The following is a 19,075-nucleotide window of genomic DNA, read 5'->3' as shown; positions in this document are numbered from 1 at the left end:
CTTTAAAGTTCATCTAGTCCAGTCTCCCTGCAATGAGCAGGGATATCTTCAATTAGGACAGGTTGCCCAGAGCCCCATCCAACCTGACTTTGAATATTTCCAAGGATGGTGCATTCACCAACCCTCTGGGCAACCAGTTCCAGTGTTTTACCACCTTCATTGTAAAAAAGTCCTTCTTTTATTTATTCTAAATCTAGCCTCCTTGAGTTTCAAACCATTAGCCCTTGTCCTATTGCAACAGACCTCACTGAACGGCTTGCCCACATCTTTCTCTTGAGCACTGTGGAAAAATCTGCCAGCTCAGTTCTGCTCCCCTGCCCCATAGCACCCCATCAGTTTCTCCCAAGACAGCAAATGGCACCTGGTAGGTCTCTCCACCCCCGGCATTTCCTCCCTTGTGCACCAAGACCTGCCACTTTGCCATGGATCAGGCTGGCTCAGGAGCCCTTCCCATCCAAGTTGCTAACGCAGTGAAAAGAAAGCTGGAAACACTCCCTACCTAATGGTGAGCTCCACAGGCAGTTCCTTCTCTTCCTCCCAGATAAGCATATCTACAATGTATTTTATCACAGAGGGAAACACTCTCCTAGAATGCTCCATAATTTCTTCATTCAACTGACATCCAGAATTCTGTAAAACATGAGATAATATTAGCATGGAAAAGAACCTGAAAAAAAATTAAAGGAGGGTTGGGAATAGGAAATTATACTATAATATGTATAGATATACTGTAAATCATACATACATACTTGTACTATACTATACTTGTACTATAATCAGGAAATCATCCTTTTAATGATTTTCAAGGAAATTTATCTCACCTAATTTCTTCTTTTCAAAGTTATTTCATCCCAAGGGGTCTCAGTAGTATTCCAACAGTTTCATATACCTTTCTTTATGCATCCATGTTTTATCTAGGACTATTCTATGAAAGGCCTCATCAAATACGTTAGTTACACTTTTTTTTAAAAAAGCGCATTCAAAAAGCTGTTTAACAGCTTTCTGCATTCCTATAGATATTAAAAGTTTGCAGTGTAAACCAAGCAACAAGCTCCAAGTGGCAAACAAATTACTCCTTATGGAAGCTTCAATCATTTTTATTTCTGAAATCCATTAACTTTCTTCAAACAGAAAGATGAAAAAGTGAAGGAAAATTTTATCTTATTTTTCTGTAACACCAGTGCTTTTTATTCCCTTTCCATTCAACTTTTTGACCAGAACATAAATAACAGTACGTTTGCTGTAAAACCATCAGGGACTAGGGTTCTGTTTGCAATGACAAATGTTGAGGTTTTTCATAATGATCATCTCAGAATTAAGGACTCCGAAAAAAATCCAAATTTTACCAAGCAACTAATTTGCCTACATTCCCTTTAAGAATTCCTTGTAAAATGGTATATTTCTTGTTAACATGCTCCTTTATGAGGTACAATAACCATGAGACATCCTAGCATAAGAGGTTAGTTTCCAGGTACAGAAATTTTTTTTAGTCATAGTGACAGATCATACACCAAAAGTAACTGAAAATGCAATTGTTCAATAATGCAGTAATGCAGAAAAGAGAAAATACTAAAATCAAACTTCTAAACATTTGCTAACCACTGGGAAACCAAATATTTGTAAATAAGAACTGAGTAATACACTAACAAAAGAACAAGAGACTTCAAATTTAATTCCAAATGAAAGACTCAAGTGCTCAAGACAGGTAGATGAAACTGCCTCTGACAAAAAAGCAAAAAAACCCCAAGTGATGTCTAGCACATATGTTTGTTCTCAGACACCTTGACAAAGGAAATCCTGAATGAACTTGACTGAACCTGTTACATGAGTTATACAACAGGAATACACAGGTAACATTTACAACATTTATTAACTTCACTTTACACAATATTCTTACTTCTTTTGGAGAACCTGATGCTCCAGCCTCATGTTTAGTACACAGCGGTCCAGCCTTCCATGCCTCTGTATCCCCACAGTCACAGAACCCACCTCCAGTGGAGCTATGCATCTGGAAAAAACATGTATTTCAGTCATGAAACACGCCCATAAAAAGCAAGAGGAAAAGAGCAACGTGCATTATTTAAATCAAACACGAGTATAAACACCTACTTAAAAACAGAAGAACCACTGCATAACCAGTGGACTTAGCACACCTTTTTTTAGATAAAAGGAACCTAACTAGAGTAGAACAGGGGTAAAAGATAAACTTTTTGAGCAGAAAGTAAAGAAAAAAATAGAGCTGCTGCCATAGAAAGGTATGCAAGTCCTAGAAAAATTTAACTTGAAAGTAAGTGAAAAAGCCTATGAGTGATGAGTGTTTCATAAATGGCAAAATATTTCTGGGTTTATTCACAAAATTACAGCAAAGCTGTTTAATGCCTTTTTAAAAATTACTTCATCAAGCTAAGAAAATAGTATAAAAAAACAATGTGCATATTTAACAGGTAGTGCCTCTACCTCTAAGCAAAAAAAGATTACATGATCAGCATCTAAATACATTTTTATAATTTTAACTTTGCATTGTACTTTCAGAAGAGTACAAATTCTGACCCTCCATTCTGACAGAAAGCTCAGACGAAACTCAGGCAAAAACAATTATCCTTAGCTTCCTCCAAATCCCTGATCTTGAAATAATTCTAAAAAAACCTCTGACCCAATAAAAAGATGTTCAAAAATCTGTTATTTACCTGAAACACTTTAAAATAACCTGATCTAATTAGATATGCTTCAAGCAGGAGGCTGGACTAGGTGACCTCCTTAGAATAATTTATGTTGGAAGGGACTATGAATCTATAAAGAGCACATCCTGTATTCTTCAGACGAAAATGCTACAAATTTGCTCTCACCTGACTACCTATTTCCATAACTGATGTTCTGCCTGAAGAATTTACTGAAAAATAAGGAAATGATAACAGCTTCTCAGCTGTGGTTCCAAAGCACTCTGTAATCATTACTGTCTGTTTTCCCTGGGTTTTCACGTTACTTATATCCCAACAGAACTGACTGGAACTTAGGACACAACTGTCATTTTCAGTCACAGTTCTTTGATCTGAACTACACTTCCATTAAATTATCAAAGAGAATAATGCTAGATGCATTAATAAACACTCCTTTCTCTTTTGTTTCTTCAATTAGCAAGCAGCTGTTCTTAGAAGAACTTTACATAGCTAGAAACACAAGAGAGATTAAGTAACTCACAAATTCCAGAATTTATTTTTTAAATAATAAAATTACTAATTGTTTCTATGCAGTTTATTATAACCTCAAAAGAACTTCTCTGAAGCTACAAGGACCATTTCTTAAAATAAGATTTTCCTACCTTGTACCGGTGATTTTTGTGAATGCTATTCTGGAAGCAGTCAATACAGAGCACACAAGTTGGATCAACTGCACAGTCTCTGCAAGAAAAATGGTAAGTGGAAAACTTTCTAAAATAAACACCTGAAATTTTAATGCACAAAAGACTGAAAAGAAGAAAAATTGAGATTAACAACAGATCCAAATTATAAAAACACTGACTTTCATCCTCCTTCTGTGACATGGAGTAACCAGTGTTAAGTTTGAGCCATGTACTCAAATCTGTTATATCATAATCTGTCAAAAACATGCTCAATTTCCACTTTCAAAACTTGCTTAGCAAAACTTTTTCAGGTTTTGTTAAGAACAATCAGCTAGGAAAACCAGTGATGACTCTGAATTAACCTTTATTATTTTTTCCAACGTCAGTCAACAGTCAGCCTGCTGACTAAACTTTGGCTACACTTATACTAGGTTATGTTTCTAACTTAAAACAGAAGCTAAAATCTGAAAATAATTACTTTCTAAATGAGCTAGGAATATGTACTTTGCAATGTAACTTGTACAGCTTCACTCATGCACTTAAATGCCTGAAAATATGCAATTACTCACGGGCAATCTATTTCCATTTTATCCTATGTTTCACATACATATTTTTATATATTGCCTTTTTCCTTAAAACATGGTCACTTTTTTCTTTAAATGCTGTTTTATTCTTTGCAAAATGTGGACCACAGCTGCTAAATGACAACATATCAAATTTTTTACTCTATACCATTGTTCAACATCTAGTGCAAGTTTCTTCTACAACTAAAATATCACAGTAATTCTGATGACAGAAATAACTTCCTTCCAAACCTTCAGATTATAATAATCATTACATTAATTTAATACTTCAGTAAAATTCATTTATTACCGTAAATCTACTAAAAGATGAATCAAAAAAAAAAAAGGTAGAAGTGTCTGTTAGATTTGATTACCCAATTCAAGACATACAGATTGTAGAACTGCAGCCTATCCTTTATTTTTAGCATTTTAGAAGCCTAAAGCAAACAGATATCCAGCTTCGGTTGCAGTAGTACGTACGGTATCTTGTATAAATACAACCACATTTTTGCAAGACTGAAACTCAAAAAAATAAAAAGGAGACCAACTCTGAGATATTTAGCTTCGTCTTTTTGCCTGCTACTATACATGAACTCTGGAGAGGTAGGAAGAAAATTATTCCTGTTCTAGCAGCACTAAATTGCCTTGTCCAGCCTTTTCTTTTGTACAACTATGCCACTCACTACAGACTTTCTAGTACACACAGCAAGATTTCTTCAAAGACCATTCTTCATTCATACACAACACTAGCTGATTCCTAGAAAAGGTTGGAAGAGTATGTCAATGATTAAAACTTTACAGTGCAATTCATAAACAAAGTTTATAGAGAGCTTTCATTTTGACACTTCCTAAATTCTAAGGGATGGATTTTTTATTGATAGTGCATTTCATCCTTAATAATATTCTTTCAATACTTCTAATTAAATTTTCTAGGTTTTCAAAATAATCTGAGAATTAGAATAAACTATGGCAACAGCATCATATTAATGCTCATCAACTGCCAGAACTGTTGCAACCTTTACATTCACCACTAAAACTTCTGGCTTTTTAACATTACTATATTTTTACTCATGATGCTCATTAATGAACTTGTATTAATAGAAATTAATAAAATTAATTTCATCAAATCAACGAGCTGCGATCTTTAATATACTTCAGGTTGAGAAAAACAGGTGAAAAAATTACCATTGGTCACACAGCTATTGCCAATGATGGCGCTCAGAAATGTTGGATTCTGTTTCAGACTTTAAAAGGGTGAGTACTGTATCCCTCAATTCAGATACAGTCTCCATATTCATACCCTATCATCCAACACTTTTAACCAATAGTTTTCAGTATTTTTAGTAACCTTTCCATTTCCTTCCCCATTTCTTTGCCAGAGCCTTCTTTTCATATGCAATTTTCCTCACTCTAAAATGGTTTGAAACGGGAAACAAATGTCAGCATCAGTTAAGCAAAGAAGTATCACAAGCAATGAGTAGTTAGCAGCACAACTGATTTTACTAAAGCACTTTGCTGTATTATCTCAGACAGGAACATTGGTGACAACACACCTTCATTCTTACCTGCAAGAGTATGTTGTCTCCCCTCCTTTGAACACCTTTCCACAGAGCTGGGAGGTTCTACTCTGTTGTAGCTTCTCCAGGAATACATCTGGGTCCTCCCCAAACAAATAACATTCCAGGGGATATAATATTGCTGCCTGGACCATTTCTTCTTGTTTCTCCACCAAGGGGTCCATTTCAGCTGAGTAAATATTGGGCACATGTTTTGCCAAGCACTGTAAAAATGTAGCTTGGAAGTCGAATCTTTCATCACACCACTGCAAGAAAAAGTACACCCACAGATAAACAAACAAATATGTACACATAAAGAAAATATGATTACACACTTCTACTGTGAATTCAGAAGTCTTTCCTACATCAGAAGTCAGTTCTTTAAGCAATAAAATCCAAGAAACCATGGATTTCCAATGATCTCTCTGCTACTTTACCACAACAACCTCTGTTCCTTTGAAGTCTTCTACTAAAACACTCTAAGCAGCAGTTGGCAAGTACTGTACTACTGTAGAGAAATCCATGTACTAATTAATTTTCAACTACACTCTTCCCAACAGCCCAACCAATATATGAAGCTTGATATTTGTTCAGCTGCTGACAAATGGAAGGAAATGCCACAGCTGAGCAAAGTTTGGGATTTATTCATTTTCCTGCTGATAATCACAAAACACGTATCAACTTAATGGTCTTCTGAAAGCCTTGTTGAACTGGTCATCAGAAGTCAATTTCTACTGAGGAAGAAAGAAGCCCAAATGATCATATAAACTTATTGTCATTGGGAAACCAGACTAAACCGCAATTTCATTTTTGTAAGACAATTAATGAAAGTACTTGTGTTTTGACTTGACATTCTTAGTCCACAACTTTACTTGCAACTTCTTTACTTCTCCAAGCAGTTCTCTCCAATGGTCCTATTTCTGTCTTTCAAGTCTGAATATTCTCTCTCGTATTATGCCACCGCAAATCAGACAAGGCTCTTAAAGACAACATCCTTTCAAATACAACCTTGGTTACCATCCAAATGTCATAGAATATCCCAAGCTGGAAGGGACTCAAAAGGATCATTAAGCCCAAAATATGACAGTCCCACAGAATCACACCATGTGCCTAAGAGCATTGTCCAAATGCTTCCTGGAACTCTGGCAAGATTAGAGCCACAACCACTTCTCCAGGGAGCCTACTGCAGTGCTCAACCACCACTTGGGTGAAAAATCATTTCCTAACATCCAACCCAAATCCCTCCTGATACAACTCCATGCTGTTCCCTCAGGTCTTGTCACTGGTTACCACAGAGGAGAGATCGGTGCCTGCCCCTCCTTGTCCTCTCACAAGGAAGTTGCAGACTGCAGTGAGGTTTCCCCTCAGTCTCCTCCAGGCTGAACAGACCAAGTGTTCTCGACCACTCCTCATACTAGGCCCTTTGCCATCCTTGCTGCCCTCCTCTGAATGCTCTCTAATAGCTTTGTATCCTTCTTATACTGTGGTGCCCAAAACTGCACAAAAGATTCAAGATGAGTGCAAGAAAAAAAAATACATATGTAACTTCAGAAACAGTTCTAAAAGGAATTTTCTCCAGGCCGGCAAGCAGGGAATGAGCAAAGCAACCACCAAAGGGCTCAGACTGAAAGAAGGCTCAAAGAAGTAGACTATTTAACTTTTTATGTGAAAAGCAAAAAATCCTCAATCCTTTACTTTTCTGGCCATCAATCTTCCTCAGTATTACGCTTAGGTAGTCCATTACTTCATTTATCATAGTGAAAATGCATGGCAGAAGCTGCTGGAAAAGACAAGCCATGGGTAATGTCGTCCAGCAGAACAGCAGATTCATTCACAGTCATATTAAAATATTCTGATTTTGTAAGTGCAATAGCTTGATCAGTCCAATCAGATTTCTTGAATCACAAAGCATTCAAACCTACCCATTATTATCTGAAAACAATGACCCATTCACAAGGTGAAAGGAACCAGTTATTTTAATTCTAATTCCAATACTAACCAATAAATTTTGTTCCAGAATTTCACCTGAGCAACAAGCACCACTGAATTTACTGTATTGGTCATAAAAGCAGTAGCATAAACATATGTAATACACACGCAACCTGTACATACATAATACACATGCACACAAATATATAGGTATGTATTTATTTTCACATATTCAGACCTAAGGAACAACAACAACACAAAAAAAAAAAATTAAATGGTTGCCTTTTAATTAATTTATTCAAAATATTCAACTACCTAACAACATTTTTATTAAATAAAAGTGATGCTTACCCTGGGCATAAAGATACAAAATTGTAAAAAAACCCTAAAATTTAAATCCAAATGTATCAGATACTTGCATATTAACACTGAAAAAAGAAAAATATCACACACAGCTAATGGGATTGAGAAAGATACTCAATTTTAAGAGGCAGCTGAAAACTGAATCACTTGATCACGTGTTTATTTTTTTATGCATCAGATTTTAAATGAGTAGAAGTGAATTATTCTTATAACAAAACTTCGTAATTTAGTGTTTCTGATTAAACATGTTTCCTCCTGTAACTTGTTTTTATTTTATCTTGCCTATACTGCATCATGGTATCATCATTCCCCTCCCAATTTGTGCCTGTGTTTTTTTAATGCTGGAGGGTGGGATGTGGTCCTTTGGCACGCTCTGTTCGTGGAGGACAAGAGAACCCCAGTCTGTACCACTCTATCTTAATAACCCACATTCCCAACAGTTGGTGCAAGTTTAGCTCCTGCATTGTTGGTCCAGAATATGTCACAGTTTCAAGAAACACGGAGTTAAGCTTCCCTGAAAATCTGCCAGAAGTGTAAAATGGGTTCTCACACAGTCAAACTCACAAGCATTTCAAACATTCTTGTGCAAAGCTCTTAAGTCTATTTAAACGTTGTTCCAAGAAGAGAGGACAGGAAGTAGGAAAGGAGAGGGAACAAGGGAAGCAAGAGAACTTTCTCAGGCAGTCTGTCTGCCTTCTGGTAAGCCCACTAAAATACATGCTCAGCCTGTACATCACCCAGGAAATACTCATTATACTCACAAGAGAAACAAAGACATTATTTTTCTTATTTCTAAAAGCTGCACCAGGCTAAACGTCAGTCTTATCCCATACCCTTTGGGCCTCCTTACTTATGGGAAGTAATTTGTACCTTTCATCAAAATCTTTTTACTATATTATGTTCGAAAGTATAAAATTACATACAAAACTATCAACAATCCAAAATCTGCCAAATAAAACAACCCCTAGATTAAACTTGACTCTTCAATTTGTCCCCTTGTGCCCATATATTGAAACTCAACAGTTTGAGAAGTCACACTTTCCCTCTGCTCACTCATTCCCTTACCTGAGCTCATACCTGTCAAGTACACAATTGCTACAATATATATATTTTTAAAAATTATTCATCAATTGATAGGGATTTTTGTACTTACTGACAGGATGAGCAGGAAGCCTAGAAAAGCCAAACTGATGTCCAAGACATTTGCAAGCCGAGATGAGGCTCACACTGCAGCTTTCTGCCCAACCCTGGCACAGGCAGTCCTGAGGAAATGCCATCCTTTGACATATTCAAAAGACAGCTCAGCATGGTCCTGGGAAACCTGCTCTAGGTGACCCTGCTGGAGCAAGGAGCTTGAACAGAATGACCTGCAGAGGTGCCTCAATCTTTGTGTGATTCAAACAGTTCATAAGGAAAAATCTTATTTCTTTGTCAATCTCTACTAATCTTCTAATTTCTGCTACTAGTAAGCTCTAGAGAAAAGTTATTTTCCAGATTTGATTCCAGTCAAGAGTAAATTTGAAGTACAGTACTGAAAGAGGCAGAAGCCATGAAATAACACAATTAAAGAAGAAACATTACCATGTAACCAAAATAATACTATCAGTCAGCTCTCCTCAGCCCCCGAGGCACTCACACCCTACTCCGAGGGGGCCACAATGCTGTAAGGTAACAGAGGAAAGCCCAGAGGAAGTTGGCTGAATACACTCTACTCTATCCCACTGCAAAATATTTTTGGACTGCAAAATTAAAATTACTGATTTTAGGAAAAAGAACCACCTTCACATCTGGAGCAAATTAGAACTTCATTTAAAATCTGAATTCTGAAATTGCTCAGCTTTTAAATATTTGCATTAGTGTCCTCAGTAGAGTTCTTCCAATAGACTTCTTGGTCATTTTCTCACTTTTAATTAAAAGTTTGCCAAAGAAACAGTCATATCACCACATGGCTATGGAAATGAAACTCTCACAAAGAGTGACCAGAATGAGCTAAAGGAGTTCTCACTGCAGCAGCACACCACCACCTTTCCTGCAGAGGGAGAGTAACATCCACACCATGTTGGTGGGCATTCACAGGGATTGGAAACTGCGGACAAAGGTGGCACTCAACCTGACACTAGTGAAGAGTGTATGCCAAAGATACACAGCCTCCTATCTCTGCTTTTATACTTTATATCTCTAACCTGTTCCAGACTCATCTCCTTTCCTACCTCAATCACACATTCCTGTCACATTCACCTCTTTAAAGATCAAGATAATTCTCAAACTGTATGAAAGAGGAAGAAAAAGAAAGGTAGGAGTTGCAAAGCTGTGTTTCTCAAGTGTTAGCAGTTTTGTTAGAAGAGCAGACACAGAAACCATTTTGCCCACCACATTTGATTTGTGCTGTATAACAAAAGTAGTAATTTGTCATCTTTATTGACTCTTCAGAAGAACACTGTGACAGAAGCATTGCTTCACAATACTTCTTTGAGGGCAAACCATTAGCAAACCATTTCTTCTCTTGCATGGGAAACATCTTCTCCTCTGCGGGATCTGACTAGAATTTCTTCCCATGTGTAACCATAGAGAGGTTTTCTCAAATGTCAATTTCAACCAAATATGCAGATTTATCCTACGTGTAAAAGGACAGTTTGTAGCTTTTCCAAACCCTTTAAATAAGCATCATGCCAAAAGGTCAGAGGTTGAGAAATTATATTTGCCTACAAATACTGCTATAAAATACGCAAAATACTTGTATTTGATATAGCAAATATATCCATATCCAATTTTGTCTTTCACAAACACATTCCACTTATGAATACTACAAATAATATCAGGAAGGATAAAGAAGGAAGCGTATAAGAAAAACCAGGGAGAAAAAGTTAACAACACTTTCGATTCACTTTTCCCCTGCAGACTCTCAAATGAGATTTCTTGCCACTATGACAGAATTTCTTTATCATTGCAGAGATTTATTAAGTACATTAATTCAGTAGCTGTGCGTTCCATGACAATTTTTGATCTACCTTCTAAGCACGGTTCTCTTGGAATTCTGAAGTCTTTTCAAACTAACATCTTGCATGAGGTAATATTATAAAAAGCAGTTGTTCTTAAACTGCACTGATTGACAAGCTGATCATTTGATGCAAAAGTGATTGCCTAAATGTCAAGACTATTTTTAGATCTATACATTAATCTAATCAGTGAAAAGGAATGTTAATATTTATGAACACCACACAACAAATATGAAGGAAGAGACACTACCAGCAATATGAACTAAAACCTGTACCTGGTCCAGCACTCCGGATAAAAGGAAGAGTAAAATACTTTGTTAAGCATAGCAAATATCTGTCAGGCACAAGACAACAATATCAGTTGCCTGTCAAAGCAACTAGAAAAAGCAGGATTTTTAAAGTAAATATTTAAAATGCTGGGGACATGCTGATTTCAAGCAGGTGCCATTCAACATAAGTATCAAATGCAAAAGGCAGCTTTAAAGCACAGAACATCTGCTACAAGTTAAACAGAGATTAGCAGGATAACATCTCAGAAGACTTTTATTCTAATATTGTCTAACTAACTGAGAAAACATAAAACATTTTAAAAGGATATATGCACCAGTTCTTTGAAAAGTATGCAAAATACTTGAAATTTCTTTGGAAGGAAAGTTAAAAGGATTCTTGAACTAACATTTTCATATAAGGGTTCTGCTTTCAAAATTTTCATTCCATTTTTCCTACTTATTATTATGGTTTAAAATTATCAGTTTTCTAATGCACTGAAAACAAGATCCAACTACAGTACAGAACACCTAGGCATTATTTTTAGTAAAAACAACATTAAGACAAGGCAATTTATTTCAGCCTCAAAGATATATATTCCACAAAGAAGAGGTTTTAAAAATAAACTCTAGAAATTAATTCCATCTCTGGAAGGGCAGAGTTCAGGGAGGTAAAATAGAAACTTACTCTGTTTTGTCACATTCATAAGCCCAGCAAATATTTTAGTAGAGAATCTCAGCTGTAAAAAAATGACTGTTTAGAACTCAAATACAAATTATCTGTTTTCTGATGCATCAGTCAACTCCTTTATACAACATGGCTAAAAAAACCAAATCATACTACCAAACTTCAGCATTCAGTCTGCTCTGGTTGTCAGTAACTACACTAGAAGAAGCAAGTTAGGTTTCAAAAGTTATTTTCCCTTGGCACATCATGGGTAACATTCAAGACTGTCTAACATTGTCCTAACAAAACATCAACTTCGACCTCAAGACATAAAAGAACTTTTTGATCTCTACACTCATTTAACTTTGGCCCCTGAGCCAAAGCCAATGGTGCCAATTTATGTCAAAAGATGCTTTAATGATGCAGGTGTTTGCCCACTGGGAATGAGACTCAAAACCAGCACAAGCTACTAAAGCTTTGTCTGCAGTATAATCTACCTCGATTCCAGCAGTCACCAAGGACTGCCAGCTGAGCTGAACCAGAGCAAATAGGTGACCACCAGAGAAGAAGTGACCACCAGCACCATATGGTACTGCTTCAGCTGCTGGACAGCTAAAACTCATGTCTTCTTCAGGGTAAACGAGCAAAGACTCAAGATGCTCGACCTCTTGGAAACTACAGGTCACTTTTAAATCACAGGCACCTCCAAAACCACAAGAGCACATCTGCAGCTCATGGGACTAAGCACCTGAAAGCAACCTGGGGGCCAAAAAGACAACTGGAGTCAAATAATGACCTGTAGTTCTCTCTGCCATGCTGGAGGTATCTCTATTGTATCTCCCTTCTAAATGGACACTCCAGCCTAAATATGCTGCAAAATTAGGAGGATACTACTACTACTAAGTAGGTTCAACAGGCAAAATAGTCAGGAATTCTAGAACAAATTTTCAAGTCTTTGAAGCATGAAATCTAATCAGATTTTCATGTTCCAAAATTTTTGGTGAAACCTGCTTTTGGTACAGAGCAACATACAACTAACACCAGAGTAGCAGGAATTTAGTATCACATAGTAAACCAAAACAATGTGCAAAATACTTATTTTGGGGGGAAAGTTATTCTCCCTACAAAAACAGCAAAATGATCTTTGCAGAGTTACTTATAATATTCTGTGAGACTTTGAAATTGAATTTTAAGTTCTGACTATTCATTCAACAGATCATTTTTATTTTGTTTCCAGAGAAACAAAGGAAATACTTTGATTCTTTCTTTGGTCCTTAACATCCACGCTGTGGTCTCCTACATTTGAAGGAACGGGACATCCATGAAAAGCCTTAGCAAGCACCAGGCTGCACTTTAAAACACACAGTGAATATTTACAAAGAAGTAATTCATTAATGGAAGGTGGAAAACAACACCAGTGCTATTTTTAAAAACTTCCTGTGTAATCCCACTTACCTAATTTTCCAATTATCATCATTTTTAAGGTCCACTGTATACAGTCTAATTCTGCGGTGAAGGAATGTGCAGAAAAATTCAGGTGACTCTATCCATACTTAGCACTCACTCTGCATCCCTCAAAACACTTCCTTTATACACCAAATCCAACCTGTTTATCCCTAACTTCTCTACTGCTGTGACATACATCTAGGAGACTCTGAAACACTTACATGCTATCAGGAATATCCACTGCTTTCTCCTGGAGCCACATATGTCTCACAACTGCAATACTGTAACAGGACAACAGCAACCACACATTGTGCACTTTATGTGGACTCGAACAAAGACAGCAGAAACCTTTACAATCTGTTCAGCCCTGCACAAACAAAAGCCACAAAAATTACCAGTAAGTATGAATAAAAATGAAAGCTGACAGGGAAGAAAAAACCACAGCATTGCTTGATGCCAAAACAATGTGAAAGCACTTCAGTAAATACAGGAATACAAACAGGATCTGGGCCATGCTCCAGTTACCTGTTGCAACTTTCACAGCTCCATTTCTTGGACACTGACACAAGTGTACAGTAAGCACTGTCCTGCCAACATGCTGCACTGTTCTAAATACAATGGTTTTGACCATGTGCATTTCAGGGCTTAATTACACTAAAGGATATGATGGTTTACTTAAAATGAAGTTTTAAACAAATTTAGCTTAACAAAGTAAAGTTATATGGACATGTCATCTGGTCTAAGCAGGCCAACTTAGTTTAGAAGATGCTGCACCTCCAAGTAAGATGCCTGACTCGGATTTCACTAACTTCAAACATAACCTGCACATGAATATGAATATCCCCTCCATAATACTACTTGATTACAACACATCTATGGTAGCAGGACTCCTCAAACATTTTCTCAACTATGTAACAGCACTGAATGAAAACAAAAGGTCTGAAATCCCTTAAAATGCGTAAGTGCCTGTATCATGTTTTACACTATGAAACTGAAATCTGGAATTTTCCTGTCTTTAAAGGAAACATCCTAATAATATAAGCTTTTCTCTTCTTGTACTCCACTATATCACTTACATTTCAGCTTTTTTTAGGCATTCTGACTGATGACAAAAGAAAGAACCTTAAAGAAAAATCCCTTTTCTTCACAAATATTACTGAGAAGGTACACATACATGAAAATTTGAAGACTCAATGTAAATTTAAAATCCTTGAAACAGCTTAATATCAAAGCCCTGCTCCAGGTAGCAGACACAAAAGCAGGCAGGAGTCAAACTGGAATTTGTTCAGAATACAAATGGACAACCAACCAAGGGCTGGATCCAGCCTGCAAAGCAGGCTTTTGTCAGGCCACCAGCAGTGCCTGCTAGCCAACTACTAGACAAGCCAAATCCAGCCCATCAGTCAGCCAAGTAAACTGTAGATGCTGTTGGGAAAGCAAAGGAAGTAAACTCGAGTTTGGTAGACAGGGTTTACTACTTAATCAGCATTAAATTCAGCCCACTCTCTTCCAGGACAGCTCAGGGAGCAATACAGCCACTATGGAAAAGCAGAAACACAGACAGGACATGACTTCAACTACTGCAGTGAAACACCAAGTTCAGCATCTTCAACCACAGTCGTCCAACCCGTACAGCTGGAGATAAATGCAAAGAAGACATCACTCACTTGGGCTGGGTGCAGAAGAGTTTATTACCTGAGTCATCATCATCCATTCCAGAATCAGGCTGGCTCCTGAAGAATCATTCAGGTAATCCTGCATCATGCACCCAGCACTCTGGGAAGGTTTGCAGCCACATGTGGTGCTGCACTGCAACCAATGGCACCCAAAGCCAGAGATGAACAGAGGAGCAAGAGTCTGAATAACTACTCTGACATTGAGACAGATTTGACCAACTCAGTGAGGCCAAAGCTCACCCTATTTTAACAGTTCTTTCTGCCACACACAACTTTCCAATTCCAGCACCACAGCGAAAGTTCAAGTCAGGCAGGATACACTAGTTCCATCTGCCTAGTACCATCTTTAGTTCAGCAGTAAACTGGGTGTACTGCTTCCAGATTACAGCTGTCTCTAGCATCACTATAGCCAGGTTTGCTATCTAACATCACAAATGCTGTCAGGCACAACCTAAGTACACGTCCCAGGTTCCTCTTCTCCCTTTTTATAACACACTGTCATCCCCTACTCCCTGTCAAAATCCCTGCAGTTTGCTTGGATGTATGGCAGTAACAGTCTGGATGGCTAACTGCCATCCTTGGAATAATAATTCTGGTCCAGACACTTTCAATTGGCTGAAATCACATAAAAATTAAGACAACTTAGTGGACTAGCATCACCTTTGAGCAGCTGAGGATCTCTTCAAGAACCCTCTCTTAGTTTTTCACAATACCACTCTTACCAGTTTTATGGATTGCTTGGGATAACTCAGCCTCTTAGGTCCCCAGTTAATGAAAGGCTGATTGCATTGCTTTGCTGCTGATTGCCACTAGTACCCTCAGTACCACTGACCATGCACAGTTCACAAGCTTAAAGAAATTGCCTGTCTTGGGTTGCATTTTTTGACACCATGCAATCAAATCATATTTCCTAGTTTAAAACCAAGCTGTTTCTACTCAAAAAAAAAATCCACACATAGGCCTGTTTCAATCATAGAAATATACAGCACTTAAAAATGAAGTCTGTGACTAAAGGATCATTTCTAATGATTTGCAGATACTTAAAATTCTGAGAAGAAGGGTACAAGGAATAATAGTTGTTTACTTGGTGCTGCCCCATGCAAGTTCCATGAGTAAACATCTTCCTACTTTTATAAGTGGTGTGTAGGATCACGTAAAAAGTAGCTATTCCACAGGCTTGCCAGCACCTGGCTTTTAAACACCAGCAGTCAACAGTTTCAAAACTATGCTGTGTGCAGACTGTTACAGAAAACAGAACACAAAATGTAAAGGTCCCGATACACATCTGTCTGCCTTCCTTTTCTAAGTTGTCAGCCTTTGGGTTTTAAACTCCTCTAGATAAAAGTGTTTCAAACATAGTAAACACTACACAAGGCTGTGGAGAAAACCACAGAAGGCACTTACATGCTACCACTAGACGGGGTCAACACCAAATTGTGTTTAATAACAAAATATTACATCCATAGACGATTATTTTGCAGAAGGAAAAAAAGAAGTAATATTTCTATTCAACAAACTGTTTTCATCTACATTCTTACTAAATAACACCATTTGCTGCTCCACACACTCTGCAGAACAATAATTTGTTATTCAGCCTTTTTGGTTCCACAGTAGAGTCTCCTTAAATTAAAGAAGGTAAAGGATTATGGTTAAGATGCACATATACACTATAACGCTTAAAGGACAGTCTCTAAAGCTTTCCAAAGTTTGATCTCATTTAATTCCGTCATTAAGTGCCAACTGAAGACAGGAGACAGGGGCTGAGGCAGGCTGCGGGGAACTGAGACAAACCGCTACCCCGTGGGCCATTACAGCGGCTCGCCGGGGCCAAGGCAGGGCTGGCTCTCCGCTGCCGGGCAGAGCCGGCGAGCCCCGGAGCCGCAGCCAGCGCAGGCCGCCGGGAGCGGGTGGCAGTCCCGCCGGCACGGGGGCACCGGGCCGCCCGCCCTGGCCCCAACGCCACGGCCGTGTCCCGGCAGGTGCCGCCGCCTCCCGCCGGCTATGGCGAGTGCACAGCGGCGCGTCCCGGCCCTCGGCTCGGCAACCGCGGAGCGCCAGCCGTGCTCGGCCGAGCGGCGGGGCGGCAGCGCGGGCAGGGCACGGGCAGTCCCCGAGGACGGGCAAGGAGAACCGCGGCGCGGCGCCGGTCTGCAGCCTCACCATAGCACGCTCCGGGGCCTGCGCGGGGGCCCGGCCGCCCGGCGCTCCCGCCGCGGGACCTCTGTCGGCTCCGTCCGCCATTTTGAGAGCGAGGGACGCGGCCGGCGGCGCCGTCACGGCCCGGAAGGAGCCGCCGCCGTCACCGGGCGCTGCGCCCGCAGCGCAGGGCCCGCCCCCGGCCCGCGCGCAGCCGCCCCGCGCGGGGCTCGGCAGCGCCGCCTGCGCGCCCGGGGGCCGCAGCAAAGGCCGCGCCGCCGCTCTGGGGCCGGGCGGCGCTGGGGTGGTGTTGGTGCTGTGCGCTGAGGTACGGGGATGGAGCTCCTCTGCAGGCACTTAAACTGTACCGTGGGCGTGTTCACTTCGCGCCCCGCACTATAGTCACGGAGTCACGGAATGACAGAATCAGTTAGGTTGGAAAAGACCTCTGAGATCATCGAGTCCAAGCTACGACCGAACACCACCTTACCATCCAGCCCGTGGCACGGGTGTCACGTTCAGTCTTTCCTTAACCATCTCCAGGACAGTGATTGATTGATGCGCGACAGACACGGCCTATGCATTGCCGGAAGTTTTCCAGATTGTTGCAGTCCTGTTGCACAATTCCCTGTGTTCCTACGGCTGAAATAGGAAATAGGCCGATAGCCATAGCATTGGATCTTGGAGTCCATATCAAATGGTATCCTGGATATTGGGAAGACTGCCTCCTCCCACTGTAGTCTTCCTGTTTCGAGCCTCCAAGCAGCTTTTCCACAGTCTTCAGTTATGAGTATGGATGGGATAAAATTTTCAGGTATATTTTACCTGATCTTTTCAGGTATATTCAATGATGTTTTGTACTGCACTCAGCCACAGGTACTCTCAAAATTCTTCTCTTACATCTTCAGAACATCTGAAGATCTCAATCTCATCTGCTGTAGCTACCAGTCATCTTCATATTAAGAAGTCCTGCAGACTTGTGTATATTATTGAAATCTGTCACTTAAAATCACCATCACTGATACCGGTTTAGGTATGAGGTGTAAAAAATACAGAGTGAATTTTGCCATGAGACATTTAACAATTTCATCTCGTTCTGTCTGTCTGTATTGCTGATCTGTACCCAATCCTTTCCAACAGCATGCTGACCACTAACCAGAAGTATTGTTCGCACAACAACCAAGTTTGGACTGTAATTACTGGAGTTCTCCACCTGTTTTGGCATCAACACTAGCAATTGTATAATCCAGCTTCCAATGTAGTCGAGCAAGAGAAGCGAGGCAGAATTCCAGGACAGCAACAAACCCAGTCAAGTGGCAGGCGGGCTGCCTGCAGCCCCCCATGCTGCAGGGTTAGCGGCTTGCCTAGCCACATCTTTTAGCTATCAGTGTGGGTTTGCTGTACTGTGGGACTTCCAGAAGTTATGCTAATGTAAATCAACTGCTTTAATTGAACAAGACTTACTGCTAGACTTACTCTTAAAAATTAGTATTAAAAAAAAATGGAACCCATATGTGCTGACAGCAAAGTGTCAGCAAACCTCTTAAAAAACAAGTTGGCACCACTGCCCAGGCACAAATGGCACAAAACACCAAGATCTCCATGGATACTACAGTAATAGTGGCAAGAAGAACAAAACAGGAATTCAGATCAATTTTAATACAGACAAAATGCTTGCTGGAGCTAAAATAAAATGGTAGAACTTCAAGAAGGAAGTGAGCAAGCTTCAGTTTTCAAGATTACTCCTGAAGATTACCAGGATTGCTGATTGATGTTTATTTAGAAACATTTCTAAATGTAAAGGATGGATTTTGGGGGGGGAAGAGTAGACAAGCAAGATGAGAGGCAGCTGGGAAAAAAAACAAAGCAAACATACATAAGTCTTGCAAAAGAGCAGCTAAATTATGTATAAAGAACACCTAAAAAGATGTGTCTTATCTTAATGCAGTTTAACTGATCTGAAAAATGTTTTTCCTTTATCAATCAACACTAATCATTATCAATGCTAAAAATTAATTATTTCCCCTATGACAAATTATATGAGAAAATATAATTACAATTAAACAACATTGAATTAGAAACTTGTAATATCTGAAGTTGTTTGAGAACATTTTGTTAGATTTCCAAAAGTGATATG

At 39.2% G+C, this 19,075-nt stretch overlaps 1 protein-coding gene across 4 annotated transcripts in view; it reads right to left on the bottom strand.

The window, feature by feature from the left end:
• UBR1 (ubiquitin protein ligase E3 component n-recognin 1) overlaps positions 1-17,069 on the bottom strand; it is a 64,933-nt gene extending 47,864 nt beyond the window's left edge. For all 4 annotated transcript variants that reach the window (XM_033062014.1, XM_033062017.1, XM_033062015.1 and 1 more), the window contains exons 1-5: positions 16,963-17,069; positions 5,469-5,725; positions 3,320-3,398; positions 1,898-2,008; positions 500-630 (exon numbers count right to left, since the gene is read on the bottom strand). In XM_033062014.1, the coding sequence (XP_032917905.1) occupies positions 500-630; positions 1,898-2,008; positions 3,320-3,398; positions 5,469-5,725; positions 16,963-17,043 (659 nt within the window). In that variant the 5' untranslated portion in view covers positions 17,044-17,069. The remainder of the gene's footprint in view (positions 1-499; positions 631-1,897; positions 2,009-3,319; positions 3,399-5,468; positions 5,726-16,962) is intronic.
• Positions 17,070-19,075: the final 2,006 nt, after the last annotated feature.

Source organism: Catharus ustulatus, chromosome 6, assembly GCF_009819885.2.
Source record: "Catharus ustulatus isolate bCatUst1 chromosome 6, bCatUst1.pri.v2, whole genome shotgun sequence".
Taxonomy (NCBI): Eukaryota; Metazoa; Chordata; class Aves; order Passeriformes; family Turdidae; genus Catharus; species Catharus ustulatus.
The sequence above is the reverse complement of the archived record's forward strand: the minus strand, read 5'-3'. Positions and strand labels throughout refer to the sequence as shown.